This window comes from Setaria viridis, chromosome 6, assembly GCF_005286985.2.
Source record: "Setaria viridis chromosome 6, Setaria_viridis_v4.0, whole genome shotgun sequence".
Classification (NCBI taxonomy): Eukaryota; Viridiplantae; Streptophyta; class Magnoliopsida; order Poales; family Poaceae; genus Setaria; species Setaria viridis.
The window spans coordinates 808,319-835,057 of NC_048268.2; the positions used below are offsets into that span (position 1 = coordinate 808,319).

At 47.2% G+C, this 26,739-nt stretch overlaps 2 protein-coding genes and 1 long non-coding RNA gene across 3 annotated transcripts; 2 read left to right on the plus strand and 1 right to left on the minus strand.

Annotated features, from left to right (window-relative positions):
* Window positions 1-16: 16 nt before the first annotated feature.
* Window positions 17-937, plus strand: LOC117861141 (uncharacterized). The gene is made up of 3 exons (XR_004641698.2): window positions 17-157; window positions 247-499; window positions 621-937. It is a non-coding gene; the product is annotated as an uncharacterized lncRNA (long non-coding RNA).
* Window positions 938-4,334: 3,397 nt separating this feature from the next.
* Window positions 4,335-7,147, minus strand: LOC117861140 (endo-1,3;1,4-beta-D-glucanase). The gene is made up of 7 exons (XM_034744639.2): window positions 6,873-7,147; window positions 6,727-6,748; window positions 5,443-5,563; window positions 5,217-5,304; window positions 5,025-5,114; window positions 4,815-4,915; window positions 4,335-4,706 (listed from the first exon to the last, which is right to left on the minus strand). Exons 1-7 carry the CDS (start codon window positions 7,090-7,092, stop codon window positions 4,566-4,568), a joined length of 783 nt encoding a protein of 260 aa, XP_034600530.1. The 5' UTR covers window positions 7,093-7,147; the 3' UTR covers window positions 4,335-4,565.
* Window positions 7,148-11,670: 4,523 nt separating this feature from the next.
* On the plus strand, window positions 11,671-15,029 carry LOC117861500 (disease resistance protein Pik-2). The gene is made up of 2 exons (XM_034745067.2): window positions 11,671-12,653; window positions 12,847-15,029. Exons 1-2 carry the CDS (start codon window positions 11,839-11,841, stop codon window positions 14,867-14,869), a joined length of 2,838 nt encoding a protein of 945 aa, XP_034600958.1. The 5' UTR covers window positions 11,671-11,838; the 3' UTR covers window positions 14,870-15,029.
* The last annotated feature ends 11,710 nt before the right edge of the window (window positions 15,030-26,739 follow it).

Sequence of the window (26,739 nt, forward strand, 5' to 3'; positions counted from 1 at the left end):
TACAGTGTGAGCGTGCTTTCTTCTACATGGTGTGGGCTTATATAGAGATATAGAAGTGGAGATTAGGGTGCTGAAGTCTAATCAAGATCTAGCATAGTAGCAACTTTGATTCTCTGAAGATCTAAGAAATTGGAGAGAATCGTCTAGCTGGTGATCAGTAAGTGGTTATAAAAAAGTTGATCATGACTTCAATTAAAGCTTGAGCAGAGAAAGAGTTGACTAACAAGTTCAAGGTCTCTCATGCAGCACCAATCTGTGAGCCGTCCCACGGTGGCTTCTGACAGGGATAGTTGATTCTTCTGCAAGTTGAATACTTGATGTTTATGTGGGAAGTCGAGAAGTTCTGGTCCCTTTATTTTGTTAGAAGATGGTTTTGCATGGTATCCTTGGGCACTGTGGTTTCATCGTGCTGATCAAACTACCAATGCGGTGATTGCCTGTTCTTCCATATGCCTGTAGATCTTCAGTCAAAATTGGCCAGTCACTTGTAGATCACGAGGTCATGTGCCCAGAAGTTTCTGATTTACTACTTATGTGCGTGTGTCCAGTGTTCAGTGCTATTCTTTCCATGACATGGTCTGAAGCTCCTAACTTGTATTTACATGACATTCTGACTGCAGGGGTTCTCATGCTTGCATGTTTTTAGATGCAAGCTCCAGTTAACGCCTGGGGACAGAGCTAGAGTTTCCTTACATGCTCAGAACAGCAATTCCTCGAAATAAGCCTGAAGGTTTCACTCTTTCAGAAGTGTGAATAAAAGTTTTCTGAGAAGCGCAATCAAATTGTTTCTGTATTGTTACTACAAAATAATTCCTCATAGGATTTGGAACCTGTTTGTAAAGGGAATCTTACAGCAGCACCTATTGGTACAGATATACCACTGAACTTATGTTAAGCGGCTGTGTTATGAATCTCCGAATGAGTGATCAGAGACTCAGAGTGATTCTGCAATTCCTTCCATCCAGTTTTACTCTGACAGCTACATACATCTCTCTGCACCCTGTCTAAGATCAAGCATTCATGCATACTGTTCACTGTAACTTGCCAGTATTTTTTGTGCACATGGTGTAACTACTAGCTCGTACAGGTCTTGGTTGACTTACGTACAATCAATGGATTATTGGATTCCCAGTATTTTTTACTGCGTGTTTTTGCAGAAGACTGAAGCCTGTAGACTTGTACTTCACCTCACATGGGCCGTAATTTCTCGATGTACGTATGCCTGGTCTAACCTCTAATTAATGTCCACATTTTTTTTATGCATGAGATGCCATCGACCAATGCAGTCGTGATATAGATTAGCGTAACATTGTTTAGGCTTTGTTTCTGGCTTTGCAAATGCCTAGGCACATGATGGGAGGTGTTGAGATCTTTCTGTGACAACTCTGTCGCACCATTGCGGTGCTGAGAGAGCAGAGCATTGCATGTGTACTGCCGTCTTCTGTTTAGGTTTTTTTTTAGCTTCGGTATCGATTCCCAAACTCTATGACTTCATGCTCGCTGGGAAACATAATTTTGATGCCCCTGCTACACGTACAGAAATCTCGATGCGGAACTGTTGTAGAAGGTGCGGATGGGAGATTCTTCCCAGTGTCAGTGTACGGTAACTTGCATGCTCGCTGTGATCTGACTGTTAAACCTGCTGATTCATTCCAGGCAGTGGTGTTCAGCTTCTGACTTGCAATTGCAACTTTTGGGTTGGAACTTTGGATCGGTCCGCAACTACATATCAGGCATGTTTAACTGAGCAAGCGTTAGTTTTTGCCTAGCAGTATAGACAAGCTCATTGACACCAGTGCAGAAATCTGGCTGTGCATATTCCTTTTTAAGGAATCAGGAGGGGTTGCCTCCCTACTGTTTGTATATTAATATATTAAAGAAAAAGGTATAGAGCAAAATAAAAGGAAAACTCAGGAAACAAGAAAAAAGATTATACTAAAAACTATTACTAGAAGAGATCGATCCATGTAACAATATTTGGGAAGCATGACTTCTTTACCCTATGCAGAAGCAGAGCGAATTCATTTCTGAAGGTGACCTTGCAAAGGGCTACTCTCGGCTGAATACCTCTGAAGATGGGATCATTTCATGATACTCCAACTCATCTAGATTATAACCTCCATGAAGAATGGGACCTGAAGCTGTTGGCAGAAAGCACCGAGAATTTCAAAGGGATCCCTTTGCAGCATTACATTGATATATAAGAGCAACTAGCACTCTCGTGTGCAAAACTGCATTTGAGGAAGAGATGATCGACAATTTCTTCAGCAAGATCAACGCAGGTAGTCAGGTAGATCCATATTTTTCAGGGGCTCCTATATAGCACACGGAAGCTAGATAAGTAAATGACTTTGAAGCCCATTAGGCCCAATTAGAGATCTGGATTCAACCTTAAAAGATAAGATAAGGATGGTTATCCAGAATTACAATAATTGTGGGTTGTATAAGTTGAGCCCCATGTACTGTAGGAGTATATGGCTTGGAGGTTAAGGAGCTTTCTCTTAGAGATAAGGATGGTTATCCAGAATTACAATCAATCCTGAACTAACCATGTATGGAGTCACCAAATAAACTACTTTCAACATATCTTCAGTTTAATTGATAAGCATGATACACTATTAAATAAAGAAGACATAAATTTTAGGTATAAATGTATCATTATATATAAATGCATCATTACATAAGTTAAGAATTGTAATGGCATGCATGAAATTATCCCTTATAATGGTGAACTAGATTCATATAACGTTACTCACATCGCCTTTGCCATTTTCCATGGCGGGTAGCTAGCCAAAACTCAAAGGAACCTCAGTCCTGTAGATCTGGAAGTCAGGTCTCAAACTCAATTAAATGTATCTACATGGTGAGGAAGAAGCACTTTTGTTTCTTGGAATCATTAGGTCACCACATATTTATTGCTAGAAATTGGCGATCCCTAATTAATTTTTGGATGCTATGCAGTCATAATTGTAATACATAGACACGGAGTTGATGGTTGACATTTTTGGTAGAGTAAATTTCACGAAACTACTCTAACACTGGAACGAACTATCACAAAAACACACTTTCCAAATTCTATTTTGCAGTATTAACATCCTTCAACACAAATCTACCATGTGGTGAATCAACTTCATAGAACTACATTTATATTGCCATATCATATCACAAAATTACGCATTATTTTTGTCATTTGTATCACAACCTACAATTTTAAGCTTTCTCTCTAAGAAAAACAATTTTAAGCTATGAAAATTGTAGTTTTATGCTATAAAATGAGCACGGTTTTTAGTTTTTTGAAAATTGTTTTTAAGAGTGTAGTTTTATGAAACATATAAAGAAAAGTCTAGCGCTCTGAAACTGGTTTTAAAAAGTGTAGTTTTTGTGTTTAGCTTTGTGAATTCAAGATGCTTGAAGCCAGACAATAACTGATGCAATTTATATGCCATGTTCCCAAGGAATTGCACTGCTGACACACTAACAGATGACAGTAAGTAATACTCAGAAGGTATCCTTGCCAGTTGCCTAACCAGCAAGTATATTCATGCTCAGTCATGTGAGGCCATGGGGACTATAGTCGTCAGGGACAGTCTATTCGTGCTGGTTTGATTTTGCCGGCGCAAATAGGCCAGTAGGGACGTGTGGTTTTGAAGTAGTGCTGGTTTCTTTCCATTGCTCAGTTATCTGAATTTAACTTCAACTTGGTAGTGCGAGTAGTTCTTGGCACTGTACCTAAGGAATGCCATGTGCTCATTTGACACCCCCCGGCCCTATACTATCATTTTTTTTAAAAAAAATCATCAATTCACAAAACCATATAACCGACAACATGCAAGTTGCCCTCAATTTCTTTGTTGATGTGGCTATTTGAATGGATTCATGTCCTCCCTCAGATGTGGCCTTACATCCAGGAGCTGGGGCACCACTCAGAGGCATTAACATCACCTTGATACCAGGTAAATCAGTCTTATAAGCGAGCTTATATTACATCTCAGGGACAGAAAGCTCCACCAACTCATTGAACAAATTCGTTTTCAGCTTCTCCGAACACTTGGAGTGCTGACACATGCTCACCCCTGAACTGGTGAGAGCCTTCCGGAAGATCAGTATGCTCCGTAAGTTTACGGGTGGCCTTTTTGTTATAATTTTGCACTTGCCGCTTGTATTATTATCGGGTAAGCACATGACTACCACAAGCTCCTTGAGGCTTTGGTGCATAATTCTCAAGCTACAATTTTTAAGAATGCTTGATCAAGTTGACAAGGACAGAACACAATGCATTTACATGCATCCATGGACAGAACACAATGTTCCGGTGTGCAAGTTTACCATCTGGATGGCCGAAAATATTATTCTTATTTATTCATTCGAAAGAAATCGTGTACAGACAAGACCCGGGGTGGGGCGGGTATACAACCATGGGGTCAGCTGACCCCGATGAGTACCTGATGTTAATCCTTGTAATAAGTAGTTAATGACACCTAGTAAGTAGTTAACGACACCAGTGTTTGAGTAACTCGACCCTGGCGATATTTTTGTCTGAGTTCGCCCCTGGACAAGATGTGTCTTCACTTCAAGTATTTGTGGAACCAGTCGAGCATGTAAGCAAGAGCTTTTTCAGCGCTTTTGACAGCGAATGGGTCAGTAGTATTATATCTGCAAGCAAATCCATGGGCAACTTTTGGGAAGATCTTGACAAAGTAAGGAATCTGCAAGAGGGCAAGTTAATGCACTTGTGGTACTAACAGGAAAATTTCATAGATGCAAGTAGCCAAGTACAATGGTAATCAGTGCCACTGAAACCGACAGGAACATACCTCCATTCTTTCTTTCAAGATTTCCTTGAACTGAAGCACCTGCTCTGGTGGTGTGATCGTGTCATTCTGAGCTCCAAGGATCTCAATTGGCCATTTCACCTCTGAGTTCCAGATAAATATTGTTACCATAAGAACACACACAACGTATCACCCAAATAATGCTGTATAGTGTAAGGCTGCAACCGTAACAGTAGTGTAAAAGAAGCACACCTTTGATATCATCATTAGTCAGTAATGATGGATGAGAAAGGACAACGACTTCTACATCTTCAGTTTTTGCGATCTCTGCAGCAACTTTTCCTGTAAATAAAATAAGAAGAAACAAGTTAATAATTAGTTCATTTTTATGTCTTTCTAGAAATTGCTTGTGTATCCATAGTAATTGATGGAGATTTCACTCACCACCCCAGCAATAACCACCAACCCCGATGGATTTTCTATCCTTCTTTAAAGCAGCAAAGAGTGCCTTGGCATCTTGGGCAGCTTCGACCTGTTAGATTGATTGGAAACTCAATAATTTGATTTTGTAACTCGTGATGCAGTGTAATTAAGAGGTATTAAAGGATTTGTAACATTGTAATTTAACAATACTGAAATTAATTATGACATGTGAAATGTGAGTACTTGCCGGGGAGTGAGACTTGAGCCATTCTGAAAGGATTCTACTGTCGTTGTAAGGATCACCGTGGAAGAAATCAGGCACCACGACATAGTAGTGTCCTGTCATAGCAACTTCGTCGGCTATTTTTCTGCAATTACCCATGCTCTGGTATTAGTTATCTTTTAACTAGAAAGGGAAGATGAAGTTCCAAATCATTTTAATTTAAAAAACAGAACCGAGCATCATTCGAACAACGTACTGGATAGAAGTAAACTGGTAATATTTATTTCCTCTGCTTTAGCCATGAATTCATCTACCGGTAACCATTTTAAATTACTGAAAACTTTTGAGCTAAAGTTCATTACAAATGAAATCTTGCCTATTTTATCCTGTACGAAATTTTTCTGGGAGACATAAAAAGAGCCAATTTTCTATTCATTGTTCAACTAAGCAAGCTGTCCTGTTTAATTTGATAATAGATCTCTTTGTACTGGAACTATGATGGAGTCTTCAGCATAGAAAACATCAAGGGTGTGGTGGTAGACTCGTGGGACTCCACCCATGAGAACAAAAGCAGGGTGTGTTTTTCTGTCGTGTCCTGCTTTTCGCTGCTGTTAGTCCACGTGTACAAGTGGTTACTGATGTGGCAACACAAGTCACTAAAAATCAGCAAATAAAAATAAAATAACAGTCTGGACAATATTCCATTTTCTAGTTTTCCTTCTTCTACCTTTCTCTTATTCTCTCCTTGACGTTAATTAGCTCCCCATGTGAAGCCAACAGTTTTTTTTATGACTTTAATTGATAAACCGCAGATTAACATGCCATGTCACTTCCTTCCAACAAGGATGCCACGTGGGGGACAACCACCTAAGAACGGTTTTGAGAATTCAGAGGTTGTAAACTAAATGTTGTAAGAGTACAGGGTTGAAAAACTCAGACAAGGGAGTTGAGATGGATTTTTCCCTTCCAGAGCAAAAAAGGGAAATTGGAAAGGAAATGTAAGGTTCTCCGATCCTCGGCATCTCTTTTCATAGGACCACCTTTCAGTTTGGCCAAGGAAATATAGAGCTTGCCTATCGCGCAATTCATTGGGTTAAATTTCCAGTTGTTTCTCTTTTTTGAAAGAAATTTTCCTATTATTCGTTCTTAGAAGCAAGATATATTTTTTTCTGGTGGTGGTGGTTTCCCAAGTAAGGGAAGCAAAACAATGGAGCCCTTTCGCAAACAGTGTGAATTACATTATGTAATAGTGCTGGACCGAAATTCATAAGGACACATGAATTCAGGAACAAAAACAATTTTTTGTACCTCAGTATGGGTGACTCAAATCCTGGAGAAAATTTAGCAAAAGAACAGAGAAAAGATTTTGGTCAGACGGACGACGCAAAGTAAGCATCAAACAAACTGAGAACTAGAATTTTGTAATGGAAGGGTGTGGATGTGGCCGGACCAACCGTAGACATCGGAGGCGAGGACGATGGCTTGTTTGGAGTGGGAGGGCCCGGTGACGTAGGCCCTAAACCCCCGTGGGAGGCCGTCCATGACCTTGCCAGCCTCGACGCCGCGCAGTGACAGGTCCGGCGGGTTGTCGATGCACTGCGAGTGCTCATGAACGGTCGCTGCCGCAATGTGCACCATAGCAAGGCAAAGGAAGAACATTGAGGTGGAGCCCATTGCGGTCGGACAGGAGGCGGCTATGGACAAGGCTAGCTAGCTTTACTCTGATCACCACTCTCGCATTGAGTTAGGTTATATAGCAGTATAGCTGCCAGCATGATAGGCCAGGCTGCTTCCACGTCACCGGCCGGCCATGAAGCGCTCGAAGTCTTGAACAATTTGAGTGGCATACTCCATGGTCTATATATATTTGATGTACAAGGAGGACAAGGAAGTCATCTGTTGGGCCTGCCGTATGCTGCAGACCACAGCCATGGAGGTCTTCTCCAAGCATGGATGAAAGTCTATCGCTAGGATTTGCAGTTTTTGAGACTTTTTCCCTTCTTAGCATGGTAAGGCCCTGATATCTTTGATCCATGAAGCAATGAATTTGAGCCCTTCGATGCAAAACCCTTTGCTGATCTCTTGTTTGTACGACGACAGTACGCTGAAAGATTATAAATATAATATAGCCACGCTTGGGATATATTAAGACTTATATATAATATCTATATCTATACATAATATTAAAGTGCGGTTGTTTCTTCCGACTATCATGGTTATTTTGCAAAAAAGTCCCTCAACTTTTTCATAATCAACCCGCAGTCCTGAGAGTTAAACTGTCGTAGTTCGTTGATGACCCTCAGCTTCTTCTTCGTATTGGCCGCTGAGCACAAGGGCGGGGATGGAGCAGCACGGCCGACGTAGGCATGGTCAGTGCCGGTCCCGGGCGGTGGTCCTGGCGCAGGTACGCCACCGCACGTGGGGACAGGGGTGCTGCAACTTCCGACGAGGGCGGACTGGCACTGGGACTCCCCACAGTGGCGGCGCGTTGCATCGCTGTCACCCTTTCCTGGAACCCGACGGGGGGGGGGGGGGTTGTCACAGGCATAGCATAGTGGTGGAGGAGCTCCCCCATGACGTGCAACAGATCTCGCATGGCCATAGTGATGTATGCCACCACTCACCACTGTGGATTCGCTCGCATGCCCAGCAATAGTCCTCAACTAGAGGCAGCACTAGCTGATGTCGTCGTTGTCAGCAACACTCACTGCCACCTACCAGAAGGGCTGCCACTTCGACCTCAGCAAGAAGCTCCACTGCCCACCGCTGCATCACCAAGAGGGCAATCCACAACTGGGAACCATATGCGTAGGATGATGAGGAAAAATCCACTGGAGCACGTCGCTGCTGATCTGCATGGGTACAAGTCACAAGAATTAATGACCAGAGAGGAAAATTAATGATAAGAGGGATCCTCTTGCTCCACTTATTTTGTAATATGATTGAGGAGCTTACCGTGGGTCACTCGAATACTATGGTACTTCTTGGGGGCACACTTCATGGTCACTCAGGTGCAGTGCCTTCTCTTCTACAATTTGTGTTCGTCTTAGTACAATGCCCTCTCTCATATGCCTAACAATAATCATATTTTTTTTGTTATGAAGGATTTTAGCCCAACTAATGGACTATGTTATGAGGAGCAAATTGCAGAAGGATACTTGCATTGGTTGATTGCTCATATTTCTTGGAGCAACTAGGCCATGATGTCAGGTTGTCAGGGTGTATGCACTCAGACATGAATTGTTGAGCATATTATAATCAAGGACTGAGCATTTATTTTAGTCTTGCAGTTTTTTTTCTTTTTATAGGCTAAATGTTTTGTCGACAATCTCTTATGTTCATAATAACTTGCATATTCATAAAAGCTAAGAGAAGAATTGCATTAGTACTAAATCTTACCATAAGTTTTAATACATGTTTGAACTAGATGTAGGACACATTACATATGTATAAAAATAGAGATTCCACCATTCAAATAGGCCATGTAGAATTCAAAAGAGTTGTCCGCTTATTATTATCAGAGACGTATACAAATATTATGAAACATCCTAAACCAGATTAGGAAGTGAAGCAAGCGAATTAGGAGCTAGCGGATGACAACTTGGGAGCAGATAAGAAACCATAGCAACGAACAGGTATTTATGCTAATTAAATATTAAAATACGGTTATTTCTTTCAACCGTAGGCCAATCTTGTCAGCCAACCTTACTAAAACATCCCTCACATTTTTCTTAATCAACCCGCAATCCAAAATTAAGCATCCCGCCAGCTGCCAGTCTTGAGTCCTCCGCACCTATGCATCGTGTGCGTTCCTTACGTCGGAGATACCATCCTGCAACGAACGCATAGAATCAACAAACGAAACCCCTATTGGAACTCAAGCATAACAAAAGACGACCTCAACTGAAACGAGGTGAAATATAATAGAAATGAGAAGAGGAAAAATAAAGGTAAAAGCATCCAAATCGGAGGCGAAGAACGTATATGGGCGCAGATAACCGAGGCTGCCAGAGAAGTTGTGCATCTCGCCGGAGACTCGCCAGAGAAGTTGTGCAGCTCGCCGGGGATATTGCGTAGCTCGCCGGGGATATTGCGTAGCTCGCCGAGGATGTTGCGCCTACACTCGTGATTCAGGAGCATAATTGTGGTGCTAGAGCTCATTGAATCGGTTTTGCATTTCTTGTATAGATTGCCACAATCGAGCCTCGGTTGATGGTTTTGAGGGTTCCTCCTCTTCATACTGCACTGCTTCGGCCAATTGCTTTTTCTTGGGGGCGATTTGATTCTGAAGCATTCAGTATCGCTGCTCTGTTTGCCTTAACTCTTCTGCTTCGGCGATAGTCTTGCCCTTTGACTGCCTTGTACGCACATATGAAGTTGACAGGTGAGCCGCTACGGCTTGCTGTGCTCTGCTTGCTGCTTCAGCCACCGCAGCTTCAATACGCCTCAATGCTGCGATGTCTTCTGCTGCTACCCCTAAGCCTTCTAGGCTTACTTCCAACTCGCCATCCGCTGTGTGCTCGACTTCAACCTCTTCGTCTTGCACCCCTTCAGCGCCTGGGACAGTGGCAAGGGCCCCCTCAGACGCGGGTCCTGTTGTGGCCTTCTTCGGTTGAGCTATGTGGTCGTGAGTCTACCACGAGGTGGGTGCCAAAATTATTAGTAGATAACGATCCCGAAGTGGACTTCATTACAATAGTTGGTAACTCTCGTTCCAAAGGGGAAAGGATCCCCCTCAGATGAAGGCTATCGAGTATGTGTCTATCAAACTCCCAATGAACAGGCCAAAATTAAGAACGAACTATGAACAATAAATGCATAAAAGCAAACGATTTGCATTAACTTCGAACCAGCCGTCCCATCAGTTACAGTGGCTTCTTTATCTATAAGGACATTAACCGTCACAAAGTACAATTACATTCTACCGTTACCTAAGATTCCAAGAATATTTCAGGATACAATGGGAAATACAGCCTTTGTACGGACTCCTCCAGCTAGCTCCTCATACGACCCCTTCAATGCACGCGGCGGACAACGAGGCCTTCTTCATGCGTTTGACTTCGAAGGTCGAGGTACCCTTCGTCCGGCATCCTTGTTCTTTCGTCTGGTGAGAAGCAAAAATGATGACGAAGCGATCAACGCCCTTTTTCCCGGAGTGCTGAAGGCTGTCCCTTCCTCGTTCAGTCCCGAAGACCCCTTTGTACGCCTAAGGTTTCTTCGTCAACATCTTCCTCACTCCTGCACCCAGAATTCGTCACAAAGCAAACAAGTCATTAAGGTTAATGATCTGAAGGTGTTTTCCTTCCGAAGGGGACTCCGAAGGTGGTTTCCAACAGATATGAAAAAGTTTGGAAAATAGGTGGTTGTACTTTCATCCACGATAGGAACAAAGGATAACTTGATACGTTCCCTAACCCTGGCCCTTGGCCATCCCCTCCAACCACGATGCTGAATTTCTCTCTATTGAATCTGTGCATATTGTTGGCCACTTTGCCCCTGGATATTCTCTTTAAATATCTGCACTCAATTTTCTTGAAGATTATGGACGCGATTCAATCCACCTCATTTGAAACATTAATTTGGATAACATTCGTGGCTCATCGCTCATTCGGAACTTACAGGGCTTATTTGCTAAATTGCATGACTGTTTTTGTAATCAGGCATCATGAGGCGACTATCTTATGAATGCTTCATAGCAATTCTTGCTCCACTAACAAAGCACACATAGGTCTACGGGTAAAGCCAGTTCATTCTGTGCACCAGAGATGATCATGAGCCTCTCCACTATTTCCATAAGAATCAATTCAACATATACAGGGGCTGTTTGGCAATAGAGTGTTAAAATTTAACACCCGTTACATTGGATGTTTGATGCTAATTAGGAGTATTAAATATAGGTTAATTATAAAACTAATTGCACAGATGGAGTGTAATTCGCGAGACGAATCTATTAAGCCTAATTAGTCCATGATTTGATAATGTGGTGCCACAATAACCATTGCTAATAATAGATTAATTCATCTTAATAGATTCGTCTCGCGAATTAGCCGTCGTATTCCCTCGTAAATAGCCATAGGGCCCAAATGACCACCTAAACCAATAATTGTCTCGAGCACCTAAACCAATTGTTGTCTCTTGCACTGTATCTTTCCAACTAGCATTTCGCTTGCGAGTCCAAATGGTAAAAGTAAATAAAAAAAATGAAAATCGGGGTTGGTGGAGAGACGAAGAGAATTGGAAAGGGAAAGTGCTCATGGGGGAAGTGGAACGAAGCATCGTGGGAGGTGAGGCCGTGCTTTACAAAGCACTTTCCCATCGCTCACGCGTAAATGGAATCCCCATCTACGACTTTGAGGCCCTGAGAATTGAAGCGCCCTTCCTCTCTGACACCACCACAAGCTAGCAGAGCGGTAGAGCGAGATGGCCGAACTGATGGCGAGCGCCGCCACGAGCGTGATGGGGTCCGTCATCGGCAAGCTGACTGCCATGCTCGGCGAGAAGTACCAGCTCGCCAGAGACGTGGAGCAAGGGATCCGCTTCCTCAAGGATGAGCTGAGCAGCATGGATGCCGTGCTGCAGAAGCTCGCAGACAAGGACGACGACCAAATGGATCCAATGGATAAAGATTGGAGGAACAAGGTGCGTGAGCTATCCTTCGATATTGAGGATTGCGTCGATCGCTTCATGCTCAATCACAGCCATGGAGGTTCCAAGGCTAACTTTGTTCGCAAAGCCGTGCGTAAGGTGAAGATGTTGTGGGAGGACCAGGGCATAGCAGGGGAGATCCAAAAACTCAAGATACTCGTGACAGAGCATAGTGACCGGGCCAAACGCTACCCTGTGGGAATGCGGTGCGACTCACCTCAGCCGGTGCGCTTGGATCCTCGAGCAACTGCCCTCTTTCAGGAGGCGAGGGATCCTGTGGGAATTGATGGTCCTCGCGAGGAAATCATCCAGTTATTACAAGTTGAAGAAAATCAGCACAAGGTGGTGTCCATCTATGGTACCGCTGGGCAGGGGAAGACTACTCTAGCCATGGAGGTATACCGAAAAATCACACAAGCATTTGATTGCAGGGCTTTCGTGTCTGTATCTCAGACTCTGGATATGAAGAAGCTACTCAGAGATATATTGTCTCAAATAGTAAGCACGAGCGAGTTTGACCAGTTGCAGTCGGAAAGGTGGGAGACGGAGCAGCTCATGCGCAAAATGAGAGACTACTTAATTGACAAGAGGTAACCAGAATTACTTTCTTGTACTATAATAATTAGCCAGTTCATCTAGCTATGGCAATGTTGTGAGGTCTTTGTCGATCACATGAGCTCACCAAATTTATCGGCCATTTTACGATTGTATTTTAGGGACCCATTCGAGCATAAAACTACCACGTATGCATTTGTTACATGATTCCTCAACCAATGCATGCAGGTACTTCATCTTGATTGATGATATCTGGAATGTATCAGATTGGGAGCAAGTAGAAGCTGCCTTACCTCGCAAAGACAACGGAAGCAGAATAATTACTACAACACGTAGTAAAACAGTAGCTGAAACATGTGCTGGTATTGATGCACAAATGTACAAAGCAAAGCCACTTGGTGATGACGAATCTCGCAGATTATTCTTTAAAAGGCTATTTCACTCAACTGAACATTGTCCCCAAGATTTGATGGCAGTATCCAGTGATATTTTGAGGAAATGTGGGGGAATACCTTTAGCCATAATCAGTATAGCTGGTTTATTAGCAAACAGAAGCAAAACCAAGGAAGTCTGGGTCAATGCATTGAAGTATATTTCTGCTGCAGTTGACAAAGATTCTCACATTGATAAAATGAAAAGAATTTTTCTGCTTAGTTACTTTGACCTTCCTCTTTATCTAAGGAGCTGTATGTTATATCTGAGCGTGTTCCCGGAGGATTATGTGATTGATTGTAGACAGTTGATATTGTTATGGGTAGCCGAAGGACTGATTCCTGGACAAGGCAGAGAAAATATGGAGCAGCTTGGGAGGAGTTACCTTAATGAGCTGATCAATAGAAGCTTGGTCCAGCCAACCAAGGTTGGGGCAGTTGCCGCAACAGTGAAAGAGTGCAGAGTTCATGATGTCATACTTGAGTTTATTGTATCAAAGGCTTTGGAGGACAATTTTGTTACTATATGGAATCGTAATGGGTTTTCTGAAAATTATTCTTCTAACAAGATTCGCCGTTTATCTATCCAATATGGTATTTCTATGCGGGCTGAAGAGATGGTGAAGATAAAAGAACAGGCAGCTCATATTCGATCAATCAATATTTTTGACCCTAATTCAGTGCTGCTAATTAAAAACACCTCTATGTTTTTAAGTAGCCAAGTCTTGCGAGTGCTGAATACACAAACTCAGGAGAAGTTACTTGAAGATTGCTATCTTGGACATGTCAAAAGTTTTGGTCAAATGAAGTACTTGAGGTTAAAATTTTGGTCATCAATATGGCACTGCAAACTCCCAGAAGATATAGAAAAGCTGCAACATCTTCAGACACTAGATGTTAGGTGTAGCAGCATTGAAAAACTACCGGCTAGCATTACCCAATTGCAGAGATTAGTGCGTCTTCTTGTACATAATGAGGTAAAACTACCTGATGGGATTGGAAATCTGCAGGCATTGGAAGAGCTATCAGTGATCAATTTGGATATTCAAACTATCAAGTTTATCCAAGGGCTCGGCGATCTGACCAATCTGAAGGTACTTGGAATTGAGTGGTGGTACGCTCATGCAGAAGTACGTCACGTGGACGTGGAAGGCCACAAGGAAGCATGTATCTCGTCACTCTCCAAGCTTGTCACAACCCTTCGAGAACTGCGCATCATGCAGGATGCTTATGACAAACTTTCATTCATGGCTTCGTGTGGCTCTACTCCACCACCCCTTCGGAAGCTCATCATTCGTGGATGTGTCCTGCCCCATCAAATCATCAGCTCGCTAGTCAACCTGACCCGCCTCTGTAGTGGACTAGTAAGCCAGGAAGGGATAAATATCCTAGCAAGTTTGCCCATGCTCCTCTCTATTACTGTTTGTGTTTCCTTTGCAGAGGGTAATTCTGGAACCAGGTATACAATCAGCAGTCAAGGATTCCAGCGTTTAGTCAAGTTTAATTTCATGTGTGTTGATGAGGGGGCGTTGGAGTTTGAGCCAGGAGCCATGCCATGTGGCTGCAGGCACGGGGTCAGTTCAATTATGAGCAAGGCGGCCTGGTCCTTGGGCTGCAGAATCTGGCAGGCCTCAGACATGTTGCTCTTCGTATTGCCAGTTATCAAGCTACTCCTGACGAGGTGCAGGATTTGGAGGATGACATCAGGGTTGCAGCAGGCGCCCATCCCAACCGTCCCGTGGTCCAGCTGGTCAATAAATTACGTCAAGTTTGTATGGCTCAAGGGTGCAGCAGGCGCCCACGCGACCATCCCATGCTAGAAGCACAATGACCAAGTAAATGCATGGTGTGGAGAATAAATATCATGATCAATGATGATCTTTTTTTTTCCTGTTTCAAGAGCATGTTGGAATTAAACAAGGTTAATTTGATTTGTTTTCATCTTAGTTTTTGCTTTATGACAACATGTGTGTGCATGCAGATTGACCTCTCGGATCTATTGAGTGCTGATATGTGTTTGTAACGACCGACCCCTAAACTTTCCCAGTTAATCTTGATCGGAGCCCTTGACCTTAGTTATCTGTCTTGCTTAACCGTGCCTGAGTGCTCAGTTTTCCGCCGGTCCCGACCCCTGGATCCGACCCCTTCCCGCTTCGCTCCTCTTTCGACCCCGGCGAGCTCAGCCCGCCGTCGGATCCTGCTGATCTTCCTCACCCGTCCGATCTATCCACCGGTGGACCCGTGAGATCTTTTCCAGATCCTCCGCGACAGCCGCACTCGAGTTGCATGGCCGCCTCAGAGTCTTCCTGCCGCGTGGCTCGTCTTCTCTGACGCCTGCCGCTCAGTTTTGTCTCTGGCAAGCAACAGAGTGGGTTCCCGCGCCCCCTTTCCCCAATGGCAGCGGAAGCCCTCTGCACCCCTTTCTGCAGAGCCTCGCCTCCCGCGCCCATCATCACACCACCAGATCCCGGCCCCAGAGCCCGATGTCGCCCGTCTTTTCCGTCCCTTCAGCCACAGTTGCGCCGCCCGGTCGTCGCTACACGACGATTCCTCCACCGCCAACCCCGACCGCGGCCGCGACAGTTCCTTTCCCCGCTCTGTCAGAAGCCGCCCGACAATCTGTTGTTCCGCGCTCTCCCCCGCGCCCGCGTCCGCCTGTCTTCTCACCTGTGCGCCCTCGATTCTAGCGCCGTTAAACCGGTCGCTTCCATCACCTCTTCCGCACGACGACGCCCGCTTTCCGCCAAATCCCAACCACCGGTCTACCCGCTCCTACGCCGCCCTGACGGCAGAGCGCAATGATCGCTGGCGTCACCCCCGGAGTTCTGCAGCACCGCCCTCTTTGCTCAATCACCGCCACGGCAGGGCACTCCATTGCTTCTCCCCGGCCTTCGCGCCGCTCCCCTTTTCTCTCTCCGCGCCGTTTCCTTTTTCCCTGCTCCAGCAGCTATAAAAGGAATGCCCCCGTCGCCGGAGTTTCCCTCCGCCCTTGTTGCCTTCAGCTTTCTCTAGCTCCCTGCTCAAGCTCCTAGCGCCACCCACCCAGTTCTTGAGAAGTTCTTCTCCCAGTTCCTTCTCAGTTTCCTCCAAGTCACCCAGCAGCTTGCTCCTCCGTGCTGCGTAAGAGCTCTCTTGTGATCCGCAAGAAGCAGCGCCGCCGCCGGAGCATTGCCGGTCGTAGCCCTTGCTCGAAGCTTTAGTCCCTCCGCCCAAGTTCGCTTCTTCCCGACCCCAAGCTTTCCTTTCAGGAAGAAGGTGAGTTGCCGACCCTAAGTCCGCCTCGCCCGACCCCTCCTATCCGCCCGACCCCAGTTCCGTCTCGCCCGACCCTATCTGTTCCGCCGACCCTTATCCGCCTCGCCCGAGGGCTTGGCTGTGATCTTTTTCTTCAACTCGAGGGTGTATGTGTAAAACTTGGGAACCCTGCAACGCTTGCGTCTAAGGACCCCTATCACATCCTCTAGTTCAAGGATCAGACCACTAGTTTCCCTTCCTACCCTTACCTGTTGATCATCATCAGCTCTCTCGAACCTCCACAACCTCCTCCTCCTTGTCGCAAGTTTCTGGGCTCAGGAGAGCCAGTGTTGCTGTTGAAATAACTGTCTAAGCTAACCCTTGCATTGCATTCGTGTAGAGCTGCACCTCGCCGACGGTTTCTACGAGCTTCACCCGGCGCCAGAAGAAGAAGCTGTAGCCGAGCTCCTGCCCTCCGAAGCCGAAGTCGCCCCCGAAGCCGAGCCGTTCCCGTCCTCCTTGCTTGAAGGCAAGCCCCGGTTGCATGAAATTCCTATGTGTTTTACCAGACTTGCGCATGCCTTCTGTAACATGCTTGTGCATTTACGTATAGGAGTTGTGTGAAACCCTAGATGCATGACTTAGGTAACCCATGATGTGAGCACTAGCTGTTGGACCGAGTAGCTGCATTGCTTAACTAGGAGACGGTAAAAGTCGAGTGATCTCCTGTCACTCGCGAGTTGTAGGAGTTGCCTGATTTACTCTCCTGTTACAACTATAAGGACGATGGATGGGGCAGGGTTTTGGTAACTTTTTGGTGGTCGGATGGACGCCCCGTCTGTCTATGAAATCTTGCTAAGGCCCGACAGTGGTGGTGTTCGTGATCAAGTGTTTGAAAGTACTAGCCTCATACTTAGTATGGGATGAGGAAGCCTAGTACCGGATTGAACCTAGACGTGAGCGGTCGCCCCATTGTTCTTGGAACGGAGTTTCCCCTGCTGGTTGTCGCACGTGGTGGCAAGCGTGGTCACAGGACGGCAGAGGCCGAGTCTGTGGAACCTTGCACCAAAGGAAATGGGCCCGACACGGGTTAGGGGATTGATGGGGAAGGCCGACACAGGAAGCGACCTCCGGGTGCGCGGATGTCGTGAGGCTAGGTTCACCATGCATGGTTAAAGAACTCGAATCGATTCGTCTGCCTCTCACAGCTTGAGATTGCTTGATCGCTATGTCACCCTAAGTAAATGAGGAATCTGATGATGGCAATGTTGTTGTTATATCTACACATCTTGTTTGGCTCTATGATTGCTTAGAACAGGTTGCACAACCTAGACTGGTAAATGAACCTAGAACCGGAGCTAAAACTTGAATTAGGGTTACTTAGTGCTTTTGGAAAACAAACCCCTAACCCAAACAGCTTGCATGCCTAGAAGGAGGAGTAGTCCTTACTCCTATCGGTTAAGTCTTGTTGAGCTTAGTAGCTCAGCCTTGTGGTGGCTTCTGTTTTCAGGTGAAGCTGCTGCGTCCGACCCCTCTCTGGTTGGTGCTTGGCCGCCCCAGCTCCCGCCAGGCTGGACGGTCAAGTAGGACCCCTCCTCGGACGGCGAGGAGAGGACTCAGTGATGTTCTGGCTGGCCTTGCCTGGACATCCGACCCCGATGAAGTCTTCCGCTAGTATTTTTCTCTGTTGTTCTTGAATTTTGTAAAACTCTGATGTTGGATTTTATGGTTGAACTAAAATGGGTAAAACTTGCTTAACTCAGTGGACTTGTTGTATTCTCTGTAACCGCTCACCTTCGTGTGGGTTTGCTAGACTCGATCCTGTTCAAGTGGTTAAATCGGATGAAATCCGACGGCACTTCGTGTGAGCTCAGTTTAGGCAGGAGTGTCGCATGTTAGGCGGCTTAACCCTGCTTAACCAAGCTAATCCGAGGTGGTTCTGCCACAGCTGGTATCAGAGCCGTGTTTAGCATTTCAGAGAACCCAATGAGCCCTAAACACTTCTTTGAAAGGATAAAAGTTGCAAGAAACTTTTGAAAATCTCGTACGATCGTTAAGGATGACTTAGTGCGAGAGGCCCTAGGGGATTTTGGGGTTGTTTTAGGTGACTAGTAAGTATTTGGTTATTTTGCTAACTCCTCCAGCACTTCGCCACGTCTATCATACGTGTGCCGGGTTCCGCATCGCGAGCATGCGAGGGTTGATAGGGAGCTCCATTCAAGGGACCCTATCTTCGCGGTTGTTTTCGCCCACGTCTATTATACGTGCGCAGGTTCCGTATGTGTTCCATACGAAGGTTGGTACGGTTCGATTCCAACAAACCTATCGGCACGGTTGTTTCGCCACGTTTGTCATACGTGTGCCGATTCCGCATCACGAGTATGCGAAGGGTTATATGGTTCTATTCGACAGGAACCTATTTCCACGGTTGAGTGCTGTCCATGTAGCCTTAAACGCATGGGTGCCGTTCCTATAGTGAAGCGTCCCCACATAAGTAGAGACTAAATGTGATCCAATTTATCAGTCCCAGGAGGCTGATAACACATTTATTCAACAGATAGTTCAGAAACCGTACAGCTCCCGAAGGAGCGGGCGGGCAAGCCACACCCAAAGCAAGACTAAAGCGATAACAACACAAATCCAAGTTGCAGTCCAGTCGGACTCCGGGCTGCAATCGGAGCTAAGCGTCAGCGGAAGCATCCTGCAAAGGGGCCAACACCGCAGACAGCGTTGGGTGCAGACGCAACCTCCTACTCGAAGTCCTCGACGACAAAGTCCGGATCCTCCTCTGAAGTAACAACACAAGGGTGAGTACAAAAGTACTCAGCAAGTCCAACCCCATCCACGGAGGGGGATACAACAAGAATATGCATATGAATAATCAAGGAATAAGCTATGGTTTATTTGCAGTAAAGCTGAATTCTTAGACACATGCGGGGTTCTATTTCGAAGAGGTTTAATGAAAACATTTTAGTGAACAACATATCAAGTGGGGTTGATCCTACACAAAGGATCCAAGTTTTATCGCTACCGGACTCCCCGTCCGCCGTAGCGCACGGCACACCTGCCGGACACTTCCAAAATCCCACACACCCACACACGCGGTAAAATACCAGTCATCCCCAAAAGCTAGTTGTGTGACCGAGCCGTAACTCGTCCAATGCCGTGGACACGGCTACCCGGATAGGTTTTAACTCTGCAGAGGTTGTACACTTTTCCCACAAGTAGGGTACCGTATCGCGATCACCTTAGTGTCGGTACGGATCCTAACAAAGCCATTACCCACCTTAGCCAACACTGACTAGTCAACATGGAAGCGCTCAAGGGGTTAGCAACCCATCCACGGGGCTGAAACCGGGACCTAAGTCACCAAGAGCTTAGTTCTTTTCCAAGGCCTCCTGTTGCTCACCAGCACACCTGAAGTCTAGCAGTTTAGCTAGTGGGATTTATGCTAAGCCGTTGCCCATACAACGGTCGAGTGGTTGTACGATGATGGAATTAGGCAGGATGACACATCAACTCGGTCCTTAGTCATGACAAGATGGATATCTCCCACTCTGCTCAACCACTGAGGTACGAGCCCAACAACCCGGCGTTCCACACAAGAAACACCCATCCATCTCATCCACCACCTCTCTTTACACCCGAAAACCCAACTCCTCAGTTAAACATACTCACACATTATTTTCTGAGTAAACAGGTGTAGTCATGTTTGAATTTGGATAATGAGTTCCTAAGCATTCTAGCAGTATTTATCATCTAAACAGAGCAACTCATATTTAGAGATAAATATGGGACAACAAGGAATAGTCATAACAATCAAGGGGTGGCTATCCAACCATGTCTTGCGATAAACAGTATGCATGTTATAAAACAGGCCAAAAGGTTGTGTCTGAAAAACTGAGTATTAAATATGCATCAAAGGGTGAGATTGGACTTGCCGTTCTCAAAGCCTTCCGGGAGCTCCTGCTCGCGGTACTGGTCCTCGGGCTCGGGCTCGTGGTCGAACTCCTCCTCGCGCTCCTCCTCGGGTACTCCGCGATCTACGGCACACACAAACGAGCACACAATAAATAAAAAGGAAAAAGATTTTACCCGTTGAGCTCCGAACAGGAAACATGAACGGAAAATAGGTAGACAGGGTATTTTCATGGAATTTTGATATGCCTCGGTGGAAACATATGAGAGGGGGCCGTGGTCGAATTTGGGATTGATTGGAGGAAATTTGGCGCATGAAATGACGGTTTAAAGGAGTATTAGGGGCTTTAAAATGAGGTTTAGGACTGAACCGCGAGAGCAGGGGCCTATCTGTAATTATTTTTGGAATGGTGGGAGGACCTGTTCGCGAATCAGGGAAACTAGTGGGTTGGATCGTGAGGAGAGGGATTTACCCCTTCTTCTTCCTGGAGACAACAGGAGGTTGAGAGAAGGATGGCCGTCGGCGCTCTGGTGGTGGTGGTGGAGGAAGGCAAGGTGCTCGTGGTGAGGGTGTGGAGGTGAAGACTCGGCTCCCCCCCTTTTATAGGCGGCGCCCGGGCGGGCGAGGGCCAAGGTAATGATGGCGGCCGGACTTTTGACCGGTGGCGTGCCGGAGTGGTGGAGCTCGTGGATGGCGTGGCGGCGTGGTCGACGAGGCCACAGGGGCGGCGACCGGTGACCGGCGACACGACGCGACGCACCGAGCCAAGCGCTAGACGCCAAGGCGCGAGCGGGCGTGGCACGAGCGACGTGACGCGGCGCGGGCGCGGCGCGCGGCCCGGCGCGCGTGCGCGGCCCAGCGCCTCGGCGCACGTGCCGCGTGGGCGCCTGGCGCAGTGGGCAGGTGGGGGGGGTTGCCAGGGAAGTAAAAGAGGAGAGAGAGAAAGGGAAAAGGGAGAGGAGGAAGAAAGAGAAGGAAAACGAGAAGGGAAAGAAAGGGGAGAAAAAAGAAAGAAGGAAGAGAAAGAGAGGGAAGGGAGGGGAAAAAGATGGCGGAAATTGCGGGATTCGACTGCGCGCGGTGATGGACTTGTCGAGCACGCGGCGAAATTTACGGGGAGTGGAAAATGGAGGATTGACGGGCCGGGGCCAGGACGGCGGGTCCGACGGAAGGGAAAGGATTTGACGGAGCTCGGCGGTAGGAAAATTTTTGGAAAGTGTTTTTTAACGGGTGATTTAACTGAGTGTATTTTACGAGCGTTACATATAGTGAGCGGTAATGTTTGGGAACGCTTTCGTGGGTGCTGGCACGAAAGGTTCGTGTGTGTGTTTTCTACAGGTTGCTAACCGCGTTCGTTAGGAGACGTTACTAGAACCGACTAGTTAATATAGGGAGAGACGTATTGTTGCCTTGTCACCGGCGCTGACCGCGTAAGACCCGAGGTTCGGGCAGTTGTTTTTGGTTAAGAGTACGGTAGGTCGTGCATGCGTCATATCCAAAAAGGTTGTACGGTTTCCTTTCTCAACAGCAACCCTGTTCAGAAGAGTTCTTTTGGATCTAAGGATTTCTAGTTTCTCTTGGTTGCTCTCGGTTAAGCCCTTCTGCTTCTTATCCGACCCCTGATCCTTGGAGTTATCTCACGTGGTTTTCGGTTTTCTTGGTTCCAGATGGCTGTTCCCGGACATGTTGTTTTTGGAGCGGACGGTACCTTCCAGTCAACGTGCCTGCATTTCGAGGGGTTTCCCGCGATTCTGTGGGATACGCTAAAGTGGTTTGGGTATCAGTCCCCGCCCCTGTATGCCGGTCGGTTGTATATGGAACAGGGCATTCAGATGTGCCAAGTGCAAGCGTTGGTACCACCTCCCCTTGCACGGCCCGACTGGCCCTCCCTTGGCATAATAGCCTATGGTCTCGCTCCGGAAGATACATGGGAATCCGCCGTCCTTCAGTTGCTCACCCAGTTCTGTCAGTTGCATCCTGTGGAGATCACGCTAGACCCGATCGGCCTCTTCCCCGTCAGGAGTCGGCTGGACCCGGCCTGGCTTGACCGCGTCGGGAACATCGAGGTGTTGGCCACCACCTGCGCCATGGTCACCATCTCCACCAACGTCCGGTGCATGGCCGCTCTCTACCGGTTGATAGAGCTTCAAGGAAGAGCCATGACTCTCTTCGCCCGGACGGCTGCAGATACCCACGGTTGCCTCCAGGCAGCAAGAAGAGACCTGGTAGGCCAAACCTACCAGCTGATCCAGCGTGGTGTCCAGATCCACGATATGCAAGATCGGATCTCCGAGCTAGAAGGAGAAGTTGCCGACCTCGTGGACGGCATGATAGAGCTCTCGGAGGAAAAGATGGAGGTGGAAATGGAGTTGGCAGTCGCCAATGCCCACCTGGAGGAGCACCAAGCTGAGCTCGAGGATATGCATGCCCTCAACATGCAGCTCGAAGCTCAGGAGGACCCTGAGGAAGACGAGGGAGCGTCCAGCATGGATATAGAGGAAGATGGCGCCCCTTCTCCGACTCATAGTGTCCAGTGGTAGCTTAGGGGTTCTCAGGGAACCTTCTTTCTTTTTGTTGTACTCCTCGGCAGCCTAGATTTTGGAAAAGTTGTAATAGGTTAGCCTCGAGTTGAGTACTCCCTGTGTTGACACGCCGTTGTGTATAAAGTTAACCCTGGTGCATAGCTTTCTCATCTCTGTATGGTGTGGATGCTAGGTTGAGTAAGTTGCGCCGTGACCTTATGATGTGTTCGGAGAACCTGTTCTTGGGCCGACCCCGGCTTGTGAAACCGAGTGCGCCGACCTTTGAGGCAGTTTCTGTCTTGTCCGACCCTTTTCGAGTACGGACCGTGTCCGACCCCTTGGTTTGAGAGGATCAGATCCTAGGAGTCTGTAGGTGGCATGTGTGCCTGAGGTGGAGTACCAGGACAAGTAGAGGTTATCTATGCTGAGAATGGGAGGAATGTGCTTCCTCTATGAGGACGTGTGATGCACCATTGGCAAGAGTCGCATTAAGGGATTTAATTCATATGTTCCATTTGTTGGAGTACACCTAAGGTTATGAAATTAATGGGGCGTTAACTCTTGCAGATGGCGCACCGCACTAGGTCTGGATCTGTGCCCAGTGGTAGTGATCAGCAACAGGATCTTCCCCCGCCCCCGCCCCCATCGCCATTGGAGGCAATCTTAGCAACTCAAACTGAGCTGCTAAGGCATCTGGTGCAAGGACAACACCATCAGCCACATGGTGGAAGAGCACAGCCGCAGCCGCATATCGCACGATATGAGGACTTTCTGGGGACACAGCCCCCGCTGTTCCAGAAGACACAAGAACCGCTCGATGCTGACGCATGGGTTCGTACGATCGAATCCAAGTTCGAGCTCCTCACCGCTCCATGCCCCGATAACAACAAGGCGCGGTTCGCAGCTCAGCAGCTGCGTGGCTCCGCACGGCTTTGGTGGGACCACTACCATGCCATGCTACCTGCTGGCCACGTGGTCAGTTGGAACGAGTTCAAGACGGCGTTTAAGGCGCATCACATTCCCTTAGTTCTCCTGGAGCGCAAGCTCAACGAGTTTCTGGCCCTCACCCAAGGAACTCGGGATGTGCTGCATTACGCCCAAGCTTTCAATGACCTATGCCGTTATGCTGGCTATCATGCGGACACCGACGAGAAGAAGCGGGACAGGTTCCACCGAGGACTGAGCTTGGAGCTCAGGGAAAGGCTGAACCCCATCAGGGTGGACACCTATAACGAGTTGGTCAACCTGGCCATCTCTCAGGAGGACTGCATGCAGGCTCTCAAGGCCGACCAGAAGAGGAAAGCCTCTGTGGCATTTCCGAGTCCACCGACTCGAAGGTTCCGGATGATCCCTCCACAAGCCCCTGGCCGACCCCAGCAGTCAGGGAAATGGATCGCCCGACCCCCGCCGGCAACAACGCCTCGTTTTCCAGGCTTCCAGCCGCAAGTGCCCCGGCCGACCCTGCCAACGCCACCTCGCCCGGCAGCCAGTAATCGATGTTTTACCTGCGGCAATGAAGGACATTTTGCAAAGGACTGCCCCAGGAACAAGAATCAGCAGCAAGGCCAGAACCCCATGGCAGCCAGAGGAAGAAGGCCCAAGGTGCAAGTCCGACAAGGCCAACTCAACTACACCAGCTTAACCGATCTCCCTAAAGGTGCGCCAGTAATGACGGGTACTTTCCTTGTTTTAAATCAAGCTGTTGTTGTGTTGTTTGATTCGGGAGCCTCTCATAGCTTTATCGGGAGTAAGGCAAGGGAAAGATGTGGGCTAAGTGTCGGTCACACTAAGGAACCCTATGTGATCGCCACTCCTGGAGGAAGGATAACGTCGGATCAGGTCGTTATTCTTGTACCTCTCCAGCTAGGTCCCACCCTCTTCAAGTAAAACCTTATCATCCTTGACCTAGAAGGCCTAGATGTCATCCTTGGCATGGATTGGATGGCCCGACATCATGTTGTTCTAGATACATCAGCCCGATCTCTTTACATCAGCTTACCCTTCCATGGCAGTTCTACCCTATCCTTGACCCATCCTGCGTCTCCGACTCCTTGTGCCTACCCTCTCTTGGGAGCCCGTCTAGAAAACCTCCCTGTTATCTGTGAGTACCCTGATGTGTTTCCAGAAGATTTGCCGGGTATGCCACCTGATAGAGAAGTTGAGTTTTCCATAGAGTTGGTTCCTGGCACAGCCCCGATATCTAAGAGACCCTATCGGATGCCACCCGCTGAGTTAGCCGTGTTGAAGACCCAGTTGCATGATCTGTTGGAAAAGGGCTTCATTCGACCCAGTACATCATCTTGGGGTTGCCCCGCCCTGTTTGTGAAGAAGAAAGATGGCAGTCTACGTATGTGTGTGGATTACCAACCCCTCAATGCGGTAACAGTCAAGAACAAGTACCCACTGCCACGCATTGATGTCTTGTTTGATCAGTTAACCGGAGCAAAAGTGTTCTCCAAGATCGATCTTCGTTCTGGTTATCACCAAATAAAGATTCGACCTTGCGACATACCCAAGACAGCTTTCTCTACCAGATATGGACTGTACGAGTACCTAGTCATGTCCTTTGGACTCACCAATGCACCCGCTTATTTCATGTACCTTATGAACTCGGTGTTTATGCCCGAGCTGGACAAGTTTGTAGTGGTGTTCATTGATGATATCCTAGTGTACTCGAAGAACGAGGAAGAGCATGCCAACCATCTTCATATAGTTCTCCAACGGCTGAGAGATCACCAGCTTTATGCAAAGTTCTCCAAGTGTGAGTTTTGGTTAGATAGTGTCAAGTTTTTGGGACACACTATCTCCAAGGACGGTATCGCCGTGGACCCCAGTAAGGTGCAAGAAGTCATGGAATGGAAGTCTCCTGCCTCAGTCCACCAAATCAGGAGTTTCCTTGGACTGGCAGGTTACTATCGGCGTTTCATACCGGATTTCTCCAAGATAGCTAAGCCGATGACTGAGTTGCTGAAGAAAGAGGTCAAATTTGTGTGGGATACCAAGTGTGAAGAGGCCTTCAAGACCCTGAAGCACTTGCTGACCACCGCCCCAGTTTTGGCTCAACCCGACCCCTCTAGGCCGTATGACGTATACTGTGACGCCTCTGGTACTGGACTCGGATGTGTTCTTATGCAAGACAGCCGAGTCATTGCCTATGCCTCACGTGCGTTACGACCTCATGAGCTAAACTACCCGACCCATGACCTCGAGTTGGCAGCAGTGATACATGCCTTGAAGATATGGAGGCACTACCTAATGGGAGCTCACTGCAACATCTACACCGACCACAAGAGCCTCAAGTACATCTTCACTCAAGCCGACCTCAACATGCGTCAGAGAAGATGGCTGGAGTTGATAAAGGATTATGAGTTGGAAGTGCACTATCATCCTGGCAAGGCCAATGTGGTAGCCGATGCCCTCAGTCGTAAACCCCATTGCAACTGCTTGTTGTCAACAGCCTTCACCAACACTCTGTGTCACGAGATGGGAAAACTAAGTCTGGAGATTGTTCCCCATGGAACCCTTGATCACATCATCCTTAACTCAGTTTTGGTGGACCAAATTCGGTCAGCACAAGCTAAGGATGAAGAAATAAAACGGATCCTCAGTAAGATCTTAGTAAAGGATGAAGGATATAAGCATTTCCGTCAGGACCAAACGGGAGGTGTGTATTATGGAAACCGACTAGTAGTGCCCGCCGACCCTGAGTTGAGGAAGCAAATCCTAGATGAAGCTCATCTTTCCAAGTTCTCAATCCATCCTGGCAGCAATAAGATGTACCATGATCTCCGTCAAACCTTTTGGTGGAGTGGAATGAAACCAGAGATAGCTCGTTATGTTTCAGAATGTGACACCTGTCAATGTGTCAAGGCCAGTCACTTGAAGGTAGCAGGAACCTTGCAGCCGCTACCTATTCCCTCTTGGAAATGGGAAGACATCAGCATGGACTTCATAGTTGGATTACCCCTTACAACTCAACGGTATGATTCCATCTGGGTTATAGTGGACCGTTTGA